We start from the raw sequence: 15556 nt of genomic DNA, 5'->3' as shown, positions 1-15556 counted from the left end.
CCTACAGGTCCAAGGGGCAGTAACGATGGTCTGTCTGCCCTACAGGTCCAAGGGCAGTAACGATGGTCTGTCTGCCCTACAGGTCCAAGGGGCAGTAACGATGGTCTGTCTGCCCTACAGGTCCAAGGGCAGTAACGATGGTCTGTCTGCCCTACAGGTCCAAGGGCAGTAACGATGGTCTGTCTGCCCTACAGGTCCAAGGGCAGTAACGATGGTCTGTCTGCCCTACAGGTCCAAGGGGCAGTAACGATGGTCTGTCTGCCCTACAGGTCCAAGGGCCGTAACGATGGTCTGTCTGCCCTACAGGTCCAGGGGCAGTAACGATGGTCTGTCTGCCCTACAGGTCCAAGGGCAGTAACGATGGTCTGTCTGCCCTACAGGTCCAAGGGGCAGTAACGATGGTCTGTCTGCCCTACAGGTCCAAGGGGCAGTAACGATGGTCTGTGACGTCATGGGCCGCTATGCTCCATAACAGGCTCGATAAGCCCAAAGCTTATTGATAACGGGTAGTTCACGGATAATCGATAGGCTTGTTATCAGATTTTCTCGGGGATCGGTTATCGACCCCCCCCCCCCCCCCCCCCCCCCCACACACACACACACACACACTGAACATCTTACCTGGTGGTTCCATAGTCAGCTCTTTCTCCTAGGAGAACAAACACAGGAGAAAAGACAAGGAATTAGAACACTGGGCCCACCAGACAGAGAGGGAAAGTAACCAAGTACACACGCGTGTGTGTGTGTGTGTGTGTATGTGTGTGTACGTGTGTGTGTGTTATATTCATTCATTTATGCTACAACTTTTGCATTGAAATAGGAAACCTATAAAAGCAGATCAAGATCCAGCTCGCTTGTACATCTGCTGCTTTTGAAATGTTTTGAAAAGCCTCGACAGTGTGCACGCACGTGCGCGCGCGCGCACACACACACACACACACACACACACAAACACACACTCTGAGCAGCAGCGCGGGCACAGGGCTGGGCGTGCCCGGTTGGCAGATGGGGGAGCTGAAAGGGGGCGTTGTTTAAGAAGAAGCGGGCATTCTATTCAGACGGCCCTGAATGGTGGGGAGTGCCAAGGACCCCTCAGACTCACTGCCAGGCAGCGGAGCATTCACCGGTCACCATGGTTACCGCACCAGAGGCCCAGAGGAGGACAGGCATGCACGCACACACGCACACATACATGCACACACACACATGCACGCACATGGTCCACTGTTGGAATTAAGGTGTCTCCAGGGCCGACGGGGTGGGGGGGTCAGAGTGTGTGTGTGTGTGTGGGGGGGGGGGGGGGTATTTGCTTAGAGCACGACTGTAGATTCATCGCATGCCGTAGTTCACATCCCATCAACACAGACAGACACAGACACAGACACAGACACACACACACACACACACACACACACACACACACACACACACACACACACACACACACACACACACACACACACACACACACACAAATGGAACCAAACGGGTCCGTCCGTTCGAGGGAACTCCCTCAAGGACCCCTGGGGGTCCCCGGGGGGTGCTCACCTTCTCCCAGCGTCTGTTTCAGGAGGTCGTGTTTGGCCTGTAGTTTCACGATGAGGTTACTGCCGTTCAGGTACTCTTTGTATTTCTGTAACACGTCGACACGGAGCAGAGAAGAACACACCGTTAGTTGAGTAAAGCTGTTTAGTAGCCATAAACGTCAAGACGTCTAATTGCATATTAGGTAATGGATGCCACGGGCATCAAGACGTCTTCCCTTGGGAATTCAAAAAGAAATCTTAAAAAATATTTTTTATTTATTTTCATCTATATTTTGAAAATTCCTCTAATCTGGTGTACAGGTGATGACATGCACATTACATGCATAATAGAATTACAAATTATTTCTCTCTTTATAATGGGAGAATTGGCACTCAGAGCCTAAACTGGTGACCACCAGGTGGCACTGAAGGAGTTTTAACGGCCCCAGATGATTCGCTCAGCACTAGAGTGCAACATTGTACAGATTCTTAGGTGTTTCTAGCCGTGTACACTACAGTATGTACGGAATTGTAATTCCGTGTTATTTCGCCGAATACACGTGACATGCGGGGTTAACCCATTCTGACCTGAGATCAGATTCTAAAAAATGTCTTCTAAATCCTGACAGTTTTCTGAAAAAGCTATGTTTCTATGTCAGTCGTTCTTCCGATTAAAAAAAAAATAGCAGACCTACAAGCGCGCGCGGTGGCGCGCTATGAGCTTGTAGATCTGCTATTTTTCAATAGCTTTAAAGCATAGCATAATGCTAACACCAAAATGTGGTTTTAGTTAGGTTTGTGTGTGGGGAGAGAGGAGACTCACGGTGAAGTAGAAGCCCTCTGTCTCGTGCTGGTTGGCGCGCCTCTTGGCCACGCTGGCCTTGCTCATGTAAGAGTCCGACGAGGCCGACTTCACCGACTCGGTGGACTGGCTGTGGCTGAACGCCTCGGAGACGTCGAAGTCCTCCACGGTCAGCATGTCCTGGAGGGTCTGCATGGTGGCGTCCAGCGTCTTCCTGACCTGTAGGACACAGAGAGAGTAAAGCATGTGACGATTAGAGATGTCCTCCTGACCTGTAGGACACAGAGAGAGGGAGAGATGTCCCGATTAGAGATGTCCTCCTGACCTGCAGGACACAGAGAGAGAGAAGCATGTGACGATTAGAGATGTCCTCCTGACCTGCAGGACACAGAGAGAGAGAAGCATGTGACGATTAGAGATGTCCTCCTGACCTGTAGGACACAGAGAGAGAGAAGCATGTGACGATTAGAGATGTCCTCCTGACCTGCAGGACACAGAGAGAGAGAGAAGCATGTGACGATTAGAGATGTCCTCCTGACCTGTAGGACACAGAGAGAGGAAGAGATGTCCCGATTAGAGATGTCCTCCTGACCTGTAGGACACAGAGAGGGAAGCATGTGACGATTAGAGATGTCCTCCTGACCTGTAGGACACAGAGAGAGTAAAGCATGTGACGATTAGAGATGTCCTCCTGACCTGTAGGACACAGAGAGAGTAAAGCATGTGACGATTAGAGATGTCCTCCTGACCTGTAGGACACAGAGAGAGTAAAGCATGAGACGATTAGAGATGTCCTCCTGACCTGTAGGACACAGAGAGAGGAGGAGATGTAACGACTAGAGATGTCCTCCTGACCTGTAGGACACAGAGAGAGGGAAGCATGTGACGATTAGAGATGTCCTCCTGACCTGTAGGACACAGAGAGTAAAGCATGTGACGATTAGAGATGTCCTCCTGACCTGTAGGACACAGAGAGTAAAGCATGTGACGATTAGAGATGTCCTCCTGACCTGTAGGACACAGAGAGAGAGAAGCATGTGACGATTAGAGATTGCTTTTGTTGCCTGTGAGTATTTTTGTAGCCTTGATGCCTTGCTTGTTTGATCCCCTAGTTTTCCCAGTATAGTTTTCCCCTTGCTTTCTTTGTGTTCCTCGTGTTCCTAGTTTTGTTTCCGACTGCCTCTGTGTTTTGTGAATTGCTGTACCTGGACTCCTGTTTTGGTCGCAATAAAAACACTGAACTTGACTTTCCTGCCTCTGCCTCTCATCCTGCATTTGGGTCCTACACTGAACCTGACTCACACCTGACAGGAGAGAGAGAGAGAGAGAGAGAGCTTTTTAATTTTTTATTAAACCAAAACATTTATTTTATTTTTAACCGTAATCAGCAACACTTTGTTTGTTTTTTAAACCCATTCTGACCTGAGATCAGATTCTAAAAATGTCTTCTATGTCAGTCGTTCTTTGATTTTTCAAAAATAGCAGACCTACAGGCTCGTAGCGCGCCACTCTGTGGCGTGCTATGAGCTTGTAGATCTGCTATTTTTTAATAGCTAAAGCATTACATAATGCTAACATCAAAATGGGTTAAAGGACTATAATATTATTTCAGCTGCTGTTGGTAGTCATGGTTGCCAGTTCCCACCTGATGTTGTGAGGGAGTCCAGACTGCTCCAGACCGTACTGAATAACTGCTAGCTTACACAACGTCTTCAGACTAGGACTGAAGTCCAAGACATACAGGTCATCAGGTGTGTTTCCTCCTCCGAAGAGGATGACACGATCTCCCATCATGCAACAGCACATCCTAGACGACGGAGACGGGCCTTTCCCCTTGGGCTCAACCCTCTTCCAGGAGAAGGTCTCTGGACTGAACCTCCACAGATCATTGAGTACATCATTATGCTGATAGTTACTGACGCCACCAATTATGTACAGTTCTCCGTTGTAGGTAAAGGCTGAATGTTTGTAGTGTTGTTCTGTAATAATCTGAGCAGAAGGCGTGCTCAGCCAGAGGTTGATCTCCGTATCAAACACTCTGATGGTGTTGTTGTAATGGCCAAAACTACTCCAGCCCCCAAATACAAACATCTTTGTCCCGATGATGGTAGCAGAGTGACACCAGGAGAGGGGTGGTGGAGTTCCTCTGGTGTTCATTAGAGTCCAGACCATCGTGCTGGTGTCCAACTTGTAGAAACCAGTAGTCCTCAAAGTCATCTTGGTGAGTCCTCCGTGAATATACATGACCTTCCCCAAGACACAGGCTGAGTGGTAGTACCTCCTCTCTGGAACTGTCCCAGAAACCTGTGGTTTGAGCCATGTGTGGGCGTCGACATCAAAGGCATAAAGACCGTTGCACCCATGTTCTGTATAACCTCCCCAGAGGTAGACGGTATATTCTATCAGCACAGCTGTGTGGTCCTCACGCCTGGAGGGAACCTCAATGTGAGGTTCTCCTGTTCCAAGTATCTCTGGGGTCAACTTCCTCCAGCATAAAGACACTGTGTTGAAGACGTGTACCTCAATGTGATCTCTTCTGTCTCCTCCAAAGCTGTAGATCTGGTGTCCGACCACCACAGCAACCTGGTCCTTCCTACGTTCCCCTTCCAGATGTATCGTCCAGTGAAACATTTCACACAGAAGCTCCAAATAGTTTACAGATGCTATGGATGAAAGTCTCTAACTGATGTTTATTGTATCGGACAATTATTTTTAAAGGACAATTACACCGTTGTGATGTCATTGCGTCATATTGTATTGTGCATAATTGTAGGATGGCTTATGATGTCACGCAATCTGATTGGCACTTTGGCAAAAAGAAATCACACCAGTGTGAAGTGAGGGGCGCTAATACATTAAAGTGTAACTCTAGGTGATGTAATGGTGATATAAAACAAACGGTGCAAACACAAACATTAAATACCATTAACATTAAAGGGACAATATGACGTAATGAGGGACAATATGACGTACATTTTCCCGTCATTGTCAATGGCGTTTTTAAAACAAACATTGAACTAAAGACAAACATTAAACCTGTATATAGGAGGGGCCAAAAACTATATATATACCAGTAAGGCACCCTGCGGGTGAGAACTGCACGCGTGCACCTGGGTGACGGCAGACTGCTGGGCGAGCACTGGCGCTTTGGCACGGGGGGGGGGGGGGGTCAGATCAACATATGGAATGTCAGAACAGATCAGCTCCATATATGGAGATCTAAGGGTTTGAGGTCAAATGTAGAGTTGCTGGCCGGCAGTTCTAGGTGATGATCCAGTCTTCTCCATGCATGGTTATACAGGGTTTGATGAGGTCAGTGTTGTGATCTTCATATATGGAGACGGCCATATATGGTGGTGTGACGTGTCACGAGGTGTGACCATATATGGAGGTGTGATGTCATGAGGCGTGACCATATATGGAGGCGTGACCAATTGATGAGAGATGCAGTAATAGTCATAGTCATAGTAAACTGCGACCTTCGGCACAATTTATGTGTGCGTGTGTGCGCGTGTGTGTGTGTGTGTGTGTATGTGTGTCCCCGTGCATACGTGTGTGCGTGTATAAGTGTCCCAAGGTCAACACGTGTGTGTGCATGCATGTGTGTGCGTATTCGTGCATGTCCGTGCATGTGCATGTGTGAGAGAGAGAGAGACACACACAGAGAGAGAGCAGCAGAATGACTCATCACTGCAGTCTTGTGAACTTACGCTAACATTTTCATTTTTTAAGTGGTGCAACCACTTCTACATCCAGCATGCAATGTCCGTGTGCCTGTGTACCTGTTTGTGATGTGTGTGTGTACCTGTGTGAGCACGAGTGGTGTGCGCATGCGTGAAATTGGAACGAGAGAAGTATGTGACATGGCTGCCACCTGCTGGACGCAAACGATACAGAGAAGAAATTGGAACGATACAGAGAAGAAATTGGAATGATACAAATTGGAACGATACAGAGAACCAATAGACGGGAGTTGCACCACTTGGTTCACACTGGTGTGATTTTTACTATACACTGTGGGCTCTGTACAGTAAACTACAGTAGCCTGTTTAACCCAGAGAACATTTGTGCCCCATCATACCATCATCCTAAAATTATCATACCAGTATATGCAGTACAAGATAGTTTAAGTTTTCTCCGTGTCGGTTTCTCTCCGTGCGTGTGCAGACACGTGTGCATGTGTGTGTATGTGCGTGTGTCCCCCCCCCCCCCCCCGAGGGGATCTCATTTGCATAGCTGTGATCCGGGGAAAGGTCACGGACAGGTCACAAGTATAAAAGCCGCAGCATATTGCCTTGTGCCTGATTAGCATACATTAGCATATTCTAATAAGACGGTCTGCCTGTCGACAGAGCGAAGGATCAAAGCATCGTTATGTGGTGTCGGAGTGTTAACACGTTCACAACGGGAACCCCTTTTGGTGTTCATAGCATTATGTTCCACTTTAGCTATTGAAAAACAGCAGATCTACAAGCTCTGCTTATTATTGAAATATCGTGAAAAGCGGATGTTTTTAACTCAAATCTTTGCAACAACATATTTTCAGATCTGGGTCGGCGGACAATTACGTTAGTATTTCTGGGGGTCCTTGACATGAACATGTTTGAGAACGACACATAGGGCTGTATTTTGCGTGTCTTAAGTACGAGGTCTTATTCCCTAACTTGAGTAAACTAAAGACCTGGAGGCGTGATCAATGCCATTTGGCTATTCTGAGTGGCCAAAGAGCATTGACCACGCCTCCAGGTCTTTAGTTTACTCAAGTTATAGGGAATAAGACCTGGTACTTAAAAGACAAATACAGCCCATAGGGTTTTTCCAGAAAACTGTCAGGATTTAGAAGACATTTGTAGAATCGTCCTCAGGTCGAAATGGGTTAAAGAATTGGCAAGATGTCTTCAATAGTTTCCTCCGTTGATTAACAATGGATCAATATGGATCAATGGATCAACATATTCTCCGCGTAGACTAGCATTGCAAAGGTGAAACAGGCTTTTATTATTATATTATAAATATAATAAATTATTATAATTTTATTATTATAATAACAGAGCACTGTGTCAATGTATGACATTACAAAAATGTCAATTGTATCATGAAGTGAAAATAGATGTGCAAGGCTTGCACATCTGCTATATTTTCATAATACAATTTATAATGCAATTGTGTTTATAAATACAATATCTACTGAAGATATCTGGTCACCACGGTAACTACAGTACACGACCCAAACCTCAAGACGTTAATCAAACGAATCAATTATATAGTTGTTTTATTGTTGTTTTATTATTATCTGTTCTGCTAAAAGTAAGACTCCATTAAATGTTGATCTTTTTTCTTTTCTTTTTTTTAATCAATACAGATTATCCATTAATATTAATCTATCTAATTTTAGGCACAAATCTGAAAATAGAAGATCTGCAAGCTCACAACAGGTTACGATACGACACGTTGTGATCTTGTGAATCGGCCGATATTGCCACTATACCGCCTCGAGGTGTACAACAGGGCTTATAGATGGTTCTCCATTATTTGAGGATTAAAACATGTAACCGACAGAATGACGTCCATGAACCCATTCAGCCGTTCAGGACGGTGTTTTAAGCGTTGTGTTATACTTTAGCTATTGAAAAATAGCAGATCTACAAGCTCATAGCCCTAACGCCCTCCCCCTCCCCCACCCCGTCCCCGACGAGAGTGTTGTGTTATCTCAGGCAAATCGGCTAGTCAGTAACTGACAGAATGACGTCACCTCTTGGTAATCTAAAGTAACTGACAGAATGACGTCACCTCTTGGTAATCTAAAGTAACTGACAGAATGACGTCACCTCTTGGTAATCCAAAGTAACTGACAGAATGACGTCACCTCTTGGTAATCTAAAGTAACTGACAGAATGACGTCACCTCTTGGTAATCTAAAGTAACTGACAGAATGACGTCACCTCTTGGTAATCCAAAGTAACTGACAGAATGACGTCACCTCTTGGTAATCTAAAGTAACTGACAGAATGAATCCTGCTCACCTCTTGGTAATCTAAAGTAACTGACAGAATGATGTAGCAGACCTAAAGTAACTGACAGAATGACTCACCTCTTGGTAATCTAAAGTAACTGACAGAATGACTCACCTCTTCGTTCTCTATCTTCAGCGTGGCGAGGCGTGACTGCAGCTGGTGGTGACGCATCAGCAGCTCCGTCTGAACCGGCTGCTGGGCGCTCACCTGACACACCTGGAAACACACAACACGCTTAACGACCTGACACACCTGGAAACACAGACACACGCTTAACACACGCTTAACACGCTTAACACACGCTCACCTGACACACCTGGAAACACCAGACACACGCTTAACGCACACGGTGGCATGACGAGCAACACACAAGACGCCCTCACACATTAAGACAGAGTGTTTTGACTGCGAACAAAGTTTTCTGAGAAACGTATCGTCAACCATGTATCGTGATACGTCCCCTCCCCTCCCCTCCCCTCACCTCGTCCCCCAGGTGCGGCTGGTAGTCGAAGCGTGCCGGCGGGCAGAACATCTGGCTGTGGGCGTCCATGACCTTGAGCTTGTCCCCGCGCAGGTCCATGGCGTCCACGGCGCCCTCCAGCTGGTCCAGGCCCTCGTGGCGCGACGTCTCCAGGCTGTACTCGGCCGACAGGTACGTGCGGAGGGTGCGCGCCAGGCTGGCGTGGTAGCCCAGGTCACAACACTGGAGAGGAGGGGGATAAAACATAGCCCAGGTCACAACACTGGAGAGGAGGGGAATAAAACATAGCCCAGGTCACAACACTGGAGAGGAGGGGAATAAAACATGGTGGTAGCCCAGGTCACAACACTGGAGAGGAGGGGGAATAAAACATGGTGGTAGCCCAGGTCACAACACTGGAGAGGAGGGGAATAAAACATTGTGGTAGCCCAGGTCACAACACTGGAGAGGAGGGGAATAAAACATGGTGGTAGCCCAGGTCACAACACTGGAGAGGAGGGGGATAAAACATAGCCCAGGTCACAACACTGGAGAGGAGGGGAATAAAACATTGTGGTAGCCCAGGTCACAACACTGGAGAGGAGGGGGATAAAACATAGCCCAGGTCACAACACTGGAGAGGAGGGGAATAAAACATAGCCCAGGTCACAACACTGGAGAGGAGGGGAATAAAACATGGTGGTAGCCCAGGTCACAACACTGGAGAGGAGGGGAATAAAACATGGTTGTAGCCCAGGTCACAACACTGGAGAGGAGGGGAATAAAACATGGTGGTAGCCCAGGTCACAACACTGGAGAGGAGGGGGAATAAAACATGGTGGTAGCCCAGGTCACAACACTGGAGAGAGAGGGGGATAAAACATGGTGGTAGCCCAGGTCACAACACTGGAGAGGAGGGGGATAAAACATGGTGGTAGCCCAGGTCACAACACTGGAGAGGAGGGGGAATAAAACATGGGTGGTAGCCCAGGTCACAACACTGGAGAGGAGGGGAATAAAACATGGTGGTAGCCCAGGTCACACCACTGGAGAGGAGGGGAATAAAACATGGTGGTAGCCCAGGTCACAACACTGGAGAGGAGGGGAATAAAACATGGTGGTAGCCCAGGTCACAACACTGGAGAGGAGGGGGAATAAAACATGGTGGTAGCCCAGGTCACAACACTGGAGAGGAGGGGGATAAAACATGGGTGGTAGCCCAGGTCACAACACTGGAGAGGAGGGGGAATAAAACATGGGTGGTAGCCCAGGTCACAACACTGGAGAGGAGGGGAATAAAACATGGTGGTAGCCCAGGTCACAACACTGGAGAGGAGGGGAATAAAACATGGTGGTAGCCCAGGTCACAACACTGGAGAGGAGGGGGAATAAAACATGGTGGTAGCCCAGGTCACAACACTGGAGAGGAGGGGAATAAAACATTGTGGTAGCCCAGGTCACAACACTGGAGAGGAGGGGAATAAAACATGGTGGTACACACTGCAGGGCAGAGACAGCAGTGTCGATTAAAACTAAGATTAATGAAAAAATGTTCGTCGACTACCTTTTATCGCCGAGGAAAACTAAATTGAAACTAAATGAAAACTAAGCTATGATGACTAAAACTAAATGTATTGACAATTGCGTCAACAAATAAAAACTAGACTAAAATGTCAGGAAGGGACTATAGTGGACAAGAGATCAATGCAGTATAAGTTATTTTACACTTGGTTGCATGCTGAAAATAGCCGATCTACAAGCTCACAACGTGTTGCGCTGCAACGCGTTGTGAGCTTGCTGAAAAAATCTGTCATTATGACGGCATCAAGGCTTAGTCAAACTAAATTCAACTGTAGATGTAGTCTAAAATCGTATTATATTTATGGTGGATGTAGTATTTATATAGTATTACTCACGTCTATCATGTAGTATTTATATAGTATTACTCACGTCTATCATGTAGTATTACTCACGTCTATCATGTCGGAGATGTCGTGGATGTAGTATTTGGCCACCAGTGAGTTGGTGGCTGCCAGGTTGAGAAGGTAATCGTTGCGCGCTTTAGTGCATTTCAGCTTGTTCTCTGAGTACTTGGCTTGTCTCTGGAGAGAGAGAGAGAGAGAGAGAGAGAGAGAGAGAGAGAGAGAGAGAGAGAGATGCAGACAGACAGACAGACAGACAGACAGACAGACAAACAGACAGACAGACAGACAGACAGACAGACAGACAGACAGACAGACAGACAGACAGACAGACAGACAGACAGACAGACAGACAGACAGACAGACAGACAGACAGACAGACAGACAGCGTCAATACAGTAATCTTCAAAGTGATTCCTATAGGCCAGCGCTGCAGTTGTGTGTCGATGCGTTTCGTCTCCAACATCTCATTATGGAAACAAAGCTTTGCACAAAAACCCAAAACCACTCAGTCTGCATAGCCTGGACACAGCCTGTCTGAACCCAAAACCACTCAGTCTGCATAGCCTGGATACAGCCTGTCTGGACCCAAAACCACTCAGTCTGCATAGCCTGGACACAGCCTGTCTGGACCCACTCAGTCTGCATAGCCTGGACACAGCCTGTCTGAACCCAAAACCACTCAGTCTGCATAGCCTGGATACAGCCTGTCTGAACCCAAAACCACTCAGTCTGCATAGCCTGGATACAGCCTGTCTGAACCCAAAACCACTCAGTCTGCATAGCCTGGACACAGCCTGTCTGGACCCACTCAGTCTGCATAGCCTGGATACAACCTGTCTGAAACCACTCAGTCTGCATAGCCTGGACACAGCCTGTCTGGACCCACTCAGTCTGCATAGCCTGGATACAACCTGTCTGAAACCACTCAGTCTGCATAGCCTGGATACAGCCTGTCTGAACCCAAAACCACTCAGTCTGCATAGCCTGGACACAGCCTGTCTGGACCCAAAACCAGCCTGTCTGGACCCACTCAGTCTGCATAGCCTGGATACAACCTGTCTGAAACCACTCAGTCTGCATAGCCTGGATACAGCCTGTCTGGACCTAAAACCACTCAGTCTGCATAGCCTGGATACAGCCTGTCTGAACCCACTCAGTCTGCATAGCCTGGATACAGCCTGTCTGGACCCACTCAGTCTGCATAGCCTGGATACAGCCTGTCTGGACCCAAAACCACTCAGTCTGCATAGCCTGGACACAGCCTGTCTGAACCCAAAACCACTCAGTCTGCATAGCCTGGACACAGCCTGTCTGGACCCAAAACCACTCAGTCTGCATAGCCTGGATACAGCCTGTCTGAACCCAAAACCACTCAGTCTGCATAGCCTGGATACAGCCTGTCTGAACCCAAAACCACTCAGTCTGCATAGCCTGGACACAGCCTGTCTGAACCCACTCAGTCTGCATAGCCTGGATACAGCCTGCCTGGACCCACTCAGTCTGCATAGCCTGGATACAGCCTGTCTGGACCCAAAACCACTCAGTCTGCATAGCCTGGATACAGCCTGCCTGGACCCACTCAGTCTGCATAGCCTGGATTTCTCCAAATAAAATAACAAAAAGCGGGAGGGACATTCTTAACATGCATTAAGCCCTATAGAGCGTCGCGTCCCGCCCCCTCGTGAGACCCGGAAAATAAATCCCGTTCATTTTCCTCATACACTTTTCAGAAAGTATTTATTTAAAGACGTTTACGCCGCGGACAAAGCCAACTCTAGTTGTGACAAATCATGACAATAAACACAATGATTTGGGCCGATCAAATACTTAGAAAGTAAAAGAAAATGGCACGTTACAACACTTTTTGTCGCGTTTGTCGAATGTGAATTTGGTGGGGCGAACGGTTCTCGAGTTAAGTGCATTATAGACGTACAGACAGACACGTGAGACGTGGTGCATTTATAGAGATATAAGAGTATCTGGAAAATCGCTGTGCTCTTGACTGCTGTAAATAATTTAGAAGTGTTATGGAGTTATTTGCATATATCCTAATGTAGCAGAGTGTCTCATAATAACCTCCACCCGTTGGCCTAAAAGTGAAGTCTATAATATCTCAGCCGAGCTAGAGGGAATTCCCTTTGGCCTTAGTGGTTAAGATGTTGAGCCCTGGGTTCCAATCCCCCTAATATAACTAAAAGGTAGACTCACTAGACGGCCTTTATTTGATCCTCTGAGGGCTGCAAATTAACCCATTTTGACCTGGGAACGATTCTGCAAATGTCTTCTAAATCCTGACTGTTTTCTTTTATAGCAGACCTACAAGCTCCTAGCGTGCCACTCGGTGGCTCGCTATGTGCTTGTAGATCTGATATTTTTCCATAGCTAAAGCATAGCATGATGCTAACACCAAAAGGGGTTCCCACCCCCAAAATGGGTTATGGCCTACGTCTTTCATACCATAACGTTGTTTACACTTCTCGTACACTAGCGTTGCACAGGAATTGAAGGCATAATGGCCAGAATGGCCACTGCTCTGCATCATTTAGATAAATGAGTCCACACTAATTAACCGTAATGTATACATTATGGATACAGTGTCAGGACAGCTATAGGCCTTTTCGGGGAGGGGTCAGAATAAATGATGGACTTCGTCTCAACTGCTCGTCCAATTAACACATTTTGGGGCAGGAACCCCTTTTGGCGTTAGCATCATGCTATGCTTTAGCTATTGAAAAATAGCAGATCTACAAGCTCATAGCGCACCACCGAGTGGCACGCTACGAGCTTGTAGGTCTGAACGACTGACATAGAAACATAGCTTTTTCAGAAAACTGTCAGGATGTAGAAGACATTTATAGAATCTGATCTCAGGTCACACGTGCTGCTCCCGACGGCCTTCTCCGTATTACCTTCTCCTTCATCTTCTCCATCTTCTTGACGGAGCTGCGTCGCTGCGGCCGCTCGTCGTGGGCGTGGCGCAGCAGGCTGACTCCGCCCAGAACTCCGCCTCCTCCTCCTCCCTGCTGCTGCTGCTTCTCCTCCTGCTTCTCGGCCTCCTTCAGCTTGGACTCTGCACTGAGGCTCTCTGTGTGGTACATGTGGTAGGTCTTCATCACCTAGAAGATACAGGAGAACACCCCGTTAATGTTCTGGGTGGTACATGTGATAGGTCTTCATCATCTAGAAGATACAGGACACCCTGTTAAACCTCTGGTACATGTGGAGGGAGGGCAGAATCCATTTGTACCGGCATACGGCCGACACGATTCAAACGAGCCCACCCGAGTCCAAAACGGTTGAGAAATGGCCGAATGGCCGGACCATCAAAAAAACTTTTTTTAGGGGGGGCTAGTGTGTGATAAATGTCAGCTGTAATCATATTCACATGATTTTGGAGAGAAATGAGACAGTAGAGGCCTGGAGAGGGGAGCTGTATATGTGTCTGACTGTGCCCATGCAGGTGATGGTCGTTATTGATGCTCATTAATACATCAAGGAAGGCAATTATCTTTGCAATGTAGTTAAATAAAAATTGTGAAAAAAACTTTGGGGGGGAAGATAAATCATAAAAAAAAGACAATTCTGGAAAATCATTGTGCTGAAAATATCGTGAAAAATCGTATCGTGAACCTCATATCGTGATACGTATCTTATCGTGAGTTGAGTGTATCGTTACATGCCTAGTGAGGACCAATGAAGATATAGATATGGTTGTAAAAAGGATTTTCACAGCAGAGACCAGGGGGGGAACCTTGGCTTGAAATGACAAGGGGTTGAGAAATAACGGTGCATCTATCTTCTATTTTCAGTGTCCTGTAGTGTACAGCCACATGTATACACGTCAGTAAATCAAAAACAAACTAGTATAATAATGGCTTCCGACAACAATCGTATTTCATGGCCGCATGCAGTGCTGTGTTTTATTGCCCTCGCTGCCGCGGCGCAAATAGGTCGTAATTGCTCGCTGTCACTGTGGAGTTTGACTAGCATTTATTCCATTTAGACCCGATAACTCATTCTACAAATGTCATCTAATTCATGGTAGTTTTCAGAACCTCTGTTTCTACAGTGTGTCAGTGGTGCTCAACCTCTTTCCATGTCAAGGACCCCCAGAATTATCTGAATTTGGCCACCGACCCCCATCTGAAAGTATGTTGTTTCAGGGACCCCCCCCCCTCCCCCCACCCAGAAGCAAAGATTTGAGTTAAAAAAACGTCCACTGTGAAAGAATGCTTAAAACACCAAAAGGGGTTCCCGTCCTGAATGGGTTATATAAATGCTACTCGGGCGTTCAATTTGCATAATTTCTGCCTGTATTTCCTTTCTTTTTATTAGAGGAATGACCTCCGTCTGCCGCCCAGAATGTCGTTGAAAACCTCTGATCTCCATGTCGTTGAAAACCTCTGATCTCCATGTCGTTGAAAACCTCTGATCTCCATGTCGTTGAAAACCTCTGATCTCCATGTCGTTGAAAACATCTGATCTCCATATCGTTTGTTTTTTTTCCCGTAAAATGGTAAGCGGTGCATTTATATAGCACTTTACATAGATTGTGCATTACATTCAACCTATTCTCTCTCTCACACACACACACACACACACACACACACACACACACACACACACACACACCCACACACACACACACACACACTTTGGCTTTGCACTGTTGACTGTTTATGCTTTTCTCTTGTCTTTCTTATGACAAGGCACAGTGATCTTAAATCCCTTTATTTTAGATTGTTTTGTAGTAATAGTACAATATAAACATTACAGAGACTTTAGTTGTTAATGTACAATACTTTAAAACAGTTGTCATGTTGCACACA

At 46.8% G+C, this 15556-nt stretch overlaps 1 protein-coding gene across 1 annotated transcript in view; it reads right to left on the bottom strand.

Moving 5' to 3' along the window:
• The window catches only part of LOC310875988 (SLIT-ROBO Rho GTPase-activating protein 3-like), a gene marked incomplete at its 3' end in the record, with an annotated part of 97434 nt that overhangs the window by 19528 nt on the left and 62350 nt on the right, over window positions 1-15556 (bottom strand). Inside the window, exons 5-11 of the mRNA XM_083789437.1 lie at window positions 13637-13843; window positions 10776-10904; window positions 8824-9045; window positions 8457-8558; window positions 2350-2547; window positions 1549-1633; window positions 622-649 (exon numbers count right to left, since the gene is read on the bottom strand). Of these exons, the coding sequence (XP_083645563.1) occupies window positions 622-649; window positions 1549-1633; window positions 2350-2547; window positions 8457-8558; window positions 8824-9045; window positions 10776-10904; window positions 13637-13843 (971 nt within the window). The remainder of the gene's footprint in view (window positions 1-621; window positions 650-1548; window positions 1634-2349; window positions 2548-8456; window positions 8559-8823; window positions 9046-10775; window positions 10905-13636; window positions 13844-15556) is intronic.

The sequence above is a fragment of the Protomyctophum parallelum genome (assembly GCF_964188405.1).
Source record: "Protomyctophum parallelum genome assembly, chromosome: 18".
NCBI lineage: Eukaryota > Metazoa > Chordata > Actinopteri > Myctophiformes > Myctophidae > Protomyctophum > Protomyctophum parallelum.
The sequence above is the reverse complement of the archived record's forward strand: the minus strand, read 5'-3'. Positions and strand labels throughout refer to the sequence as shown.